This window comes from Fusarium tjaetaba (genome assembly GCF_013396195.1).
Source record: "Fusarium tjaetaba strain NRRL 66243 chromosome Unknown NRRL66243_c0000194, whole genome shotgun sequence".
Lineage (NCBI taxonomy): Eukaryota > Fungi > Ascomycota > Sordariomycetes > Hypocreales > Nectriaceae > Fusarium > Fusarium tjaetaba.
Genome location: NW_023501390.1, coordinates 1 through 4267, shown reverse-complemented (window position 1 = coordinate 4267; position 4267 = coordinate 1). Strand labels below are relative to the sequence as shown.

The 4267-nt window shown below is 53.7% G+C and overlaps 1 protein-coding gene across 1 annotated transcript; it reads right to left on the bottom strand.

The window, feature by feature from the left end:
• Positions 1-294: 294 nt before the first annotated feature.
• Positions 295-4116, bottom strand: FTJAE_8807 (carbamoyl-phosphate synthase arginine-specific large chain; the record flags this gene model as incomplete). The annotated part of the gene is made up of 3 exons (XM_037355662.1): positions 295-1779; positions 1963-3644; positions 3756-4116. 3 exons carry the CDS (start codon positions 4114-4116, stop codon positions 295-297), a joined length of 3528 nt encoding a protein of 1175 aa, XP_037204118.1.
• Between the last annotated feature and the right edge of the window lie 151 nt (positions 4117-4267).

Here is a 4267-nt window from a genome sequence, read left to right as displayed (position 1 = left end):
ACGCAATTTGTCAAATCATGATCGTGGTGTTATATCGATTCCAGCCAAGGGGATCATAACTTGGGTAAATGGTTACTATGGTCTCAAACTTCACAAAAACCTCAGTGAGAAATGACATGTGTAATTTAGAATGACTTCATATATATCATCATAATTTGTAGTAAGTAAGAGATATCATAAACTTGTCATATTTGTAGACTTGACTACTAATATTATCATAAATGTTTATCACACACACATTCGAATAACTCCCAAATCCACCCCTTTTCCAATCACAAAAACGCCAGTTATAATTTACAGGGGCTTTCCCCCGATGAAGTCGGACCATCGGCGGACCTCAGCGGGGATGCCTTCGGGGCGGGGCAGCTTCTCGCTCATGCACTGAGCAAAGAGGATAGCGGTTTGAGGCTCCATGAACAGGGGGACGCCGAAATCGACGGCATTTCGGCGCATAACATAGTCGACGTCCATCGTGGTCTTGCCCCGGGCCTGAGCCAGGTTGAAGCATCCGCGGATGTCGTACTTCTTGAAAACCTCACGGAGGGCACGCTTGTCCTCCTTGGGAAATTCAATAACCTCGACCTCGACCTTGGTCTTGGACTTGGTCTCGATGAACTCCTTAACCTCGGGGCTAGCGGCGTACAGCTTGTAGCCAAGAGGGGCAACATAGTCGACGACCTGGGTGAGCCATGGCTTGGAGACGTTTCCGCCAAAGAGAAGACCCTCACCAGGCTCAGGCATGCGGAAGTTCATGGTGGACTGGAGAGAGGTCCAGTAGGCCTCAACGAGATCCTTACCGAAGCAAGCAATCTCACCAGTGGAAGCCATCTCAACACCGAGGAAAGGGTCGGCACCAGCGAGACGAGTCCAGGAGAACTGAGGAACCTTGGTAGCAACATAGTCGCGCTTCTCAGCCATGGGGTCAGACTTGGCAGGAACCTGCTTGCCGACAAGGGCCTTGGTAGCAATATCGATGAAGTTGGTTCCGAGGACCTTGCTGACGAAGGGGAAAGATCGAGAGGCACGAAGGTTGCACTCAATGACCTTTAGAAGGGGCTCGCCACCCTCAGGGTTCTCAGCCTTGATGATTTGCATGTTGAAGGGGCCGCTGATCTTCCAGGCTGCGGCGACCTTAACAGCAATCTCCTTGACACGCTCCATAGTGTTGCTATCGAGGTTTGCTGGGGGAAGAACCAGAGTAGCGTCACCGGAGTGGACACCGGCTTGCTCAACGTGCTCGGAAACAGCATGGATGATGAGCTCGCCGTTGGCGGAGACACCGTCGACATCGATCTCTTGGGCACCCTCGATGAACTTGGTGATGACAACAGGGTGGTCGGGAGAGACATTGCTGGCAGCCTCGAGCTTGTCCTTGAGATCTTCCTGGCTTGAGATCACGGTCATGGCAGCGCCGGACAGGACGTAACTGGGACGGACGAGAACGGGATAGCCAACCTCCTCGGCAAACTGCTCAGCAGCCTTGACAGAAGTAAGCTCCTTCCAGGCAGGCTGGTCGACACCAATGCTGTCAAGGATCTCAGAGAACTTCTGGCGATCCTCGGCCTTGTCAATATCCCTGGGGTCGGTTCCAAGGACATTGGCTCCGCCAGTCTCCTGGAGCTTGAGGGCAATGTTCTGGGGAAGCTGGCCGCCGACGGACACAACGACACCCTTGGAATTCTCAAGCTCGTAGATATCCATAACACGCTCGTAGCTCAACTCTTCGAAATACAGCTTATCAGCCGAGTCGAAATCTGTGCTCATCGTCTCCGGGTTATACTATCATCAAATATTAGTCTAAACCCTTTAAAATGATTATAGAAATTGTGAGGAGATTTAGGATGAGGTTTGAAGAGGGCCGTTTCAAAGTGGGGCCGTTTTCGGCGAAGTGGGGCCGTGATCACGAACACCACATAAGGAAGGAATGCCTGATTGGGACGGAAAGGGAGAATATAAACTTACGTTGATCATGATGGTCTTCTCGCGCATCTGCTGGAGAGCCTGAGTGGCGCTAACAGCACACCAATCGAACTCGACGGAGCTACCAATTCGGTAAACACCGCTACCAAGGACAATAGTACCGTTGTCCTCGAAAGTGACGTCGTGAGTAGAGCCGTTGTAGGTGGTGTAGAGGTAGTTGGTGTTGGCGGGGAACTCGGCGGCCAGGGTGTCGATCTTCTTGACCCAGGGTCGGATGCCGAAGCTGAGACGGTAGGCTCGGACCTCGTCCTCAGTGCTCTTGACGGCCATGGCGATCTGTCGGTCAGAGAAACCCATCTTCTTGGCCTTGAGGACCTGATCTTTCTTCAGGTTCTGAAGACCGCCAGCCTGCTCAAGCTCACGAGTACAGTCGACGATGTTCTGCAGCTTGTGGAGGAACCACTTGTCAATCTTGGTCAGCTCGTGGACCTTGTCAACGGAGTAGTTCTCGTGAAGCATGGCCTGGCCAACAGCGAGCCATCGACGGTCGGTAGGGTTCTGGAGCTCGAGGTCGAGGTCTTCGAACTTGTCACCCTGGAAGCCAACAAATCGGGGGTCAACCTGACGAATGGCCTTCTGGAAAGACTCCTCAAAGGTTCGGCCGATAGCCATGACCTCACCAACAGACTTCATAGCACTGCCAATGTCGCGCTTGACGTGCTGGAATTTGGAGAGATCCCATCGGGGAATCTTGGTGACGATGTAGTCGAGGGAAGGCTCGAAGTTGGCAGTGGTAGTCTTGGTGACGGCGTTGGGGAGCTCGGGAAGGGTGTGGCCAAGACCGATCTTCGCAGCAGTGTACGCAAGAGGATATCCGGTAGCCTTGGAGGCCAGGGCAGAGGATCGGGAAAGACGGGCGTTGACCTCAATGACACGGTAGTCGAGACCATCAGGCTGGAGAGCGTACTGGACGTTACACTCGCCAACGACACCGAGATGTCGGACAATCTTGATGGCGGCGCTTCGAAGCATGTGATACTCCTCGTCGCTCAGGGTTTGACTAGGCGCAACTACAATGGAGTCACCAGTGTGGATGCCAAGAGGATCGAAGTTCTCCATGTTGCACACAGTGATACAGTTGTTGTTGGCGTCACGAACGACCTCGTACTCGACTTCCTTCCAGCCCTTGAGCGACTTCTCGACAAGGATCTGAGGAGAGAGGGTAAGAGATCGAGCGGCCATGTTGCGGAGCTCATCCTCGTTGTTGGCGAAACCGGAACCCAGACCACCGAGAGCATAGGCGGCACGGACAATGATGGGGTATCCGACGGTCTCGGCGGCCTCGAGAGCCTCCTCGACAGTGCCGACAGCAATCGACTTGGCAATGGGGATGTTAATCTCATCCAGAGCCCTGGCGAAGAGGTCACGATCCTCGCTCAGTTCCAGAGTTCGGACACTGGTACCGAGGACCCTGACGCCATACTTTTCAAAGAGGCCGAGTCGCTGCATCTCAACGCCTAGGTTGAGAGCAGTCTGACCACCGAAGGACAGGAAGATGCCATCGGGCTTCTCCTTCTCGATTACATAGGAGACATACTCGGGTGTAACGGGGAGGTAGTAGACCTCGTCAGCCAGACTGTGGTTGGTCTGGATGGTAGCGATGTTGGGGTTGATGAGGACAGAAGCGACGCCGGCTTCCTTGAGGGCCTTGAGAGCCTGAGCACCTATATTTTGAGTGTGTTAATTTCGAATGTTGAGGGATGAGTTTTGGTAGTGAGTCGCAAGTTTGTCGGTGAGATGTGCGTCACTGCATGGATAATATTGGGTATGCTAACCTGAGTAGTCGAACTCTCCGGCCTGTCCAATGGCAAGACCACCACTTCCAATGACAAGAACCTTCTTGACATCGACGGTCTGGTGAGGCTTGATAACTCCACTGTCGAGGTAGGCCTTGGGGTTGGGTGCATCCTGAACAGCAGCGGAGCTGTAGGCGCGCATAACCTTGAGGGTGCCCAGGCGCTTCGAGTTGGCGGGGCGGGCAGAGGCGATTGAGACTCGGCATGATGCAGATGCTGAGAGAGGGCTCACGGAGGAGAATGAGCGAGAGGGCAAAGCTCGCGGGACCCTGCGTCCATGACGGAGCAGGGCCGGAGCTCGACCAGCGAGAGTGGTTGCCAGGTTGAAGTTGAGAGGCATTGCAGCGGATAATTTGCACGTATCAATGCGTAAGTTGAACCGTCCCGCTGGCGAGGTTGCCCTTCTGTATCCCGAATCAAGCGTCTAGGATATGTCGATGTATGGGAAGGACACAAGAGACTGTGACTCTGTTGGAACTGGTTTCTAGAGG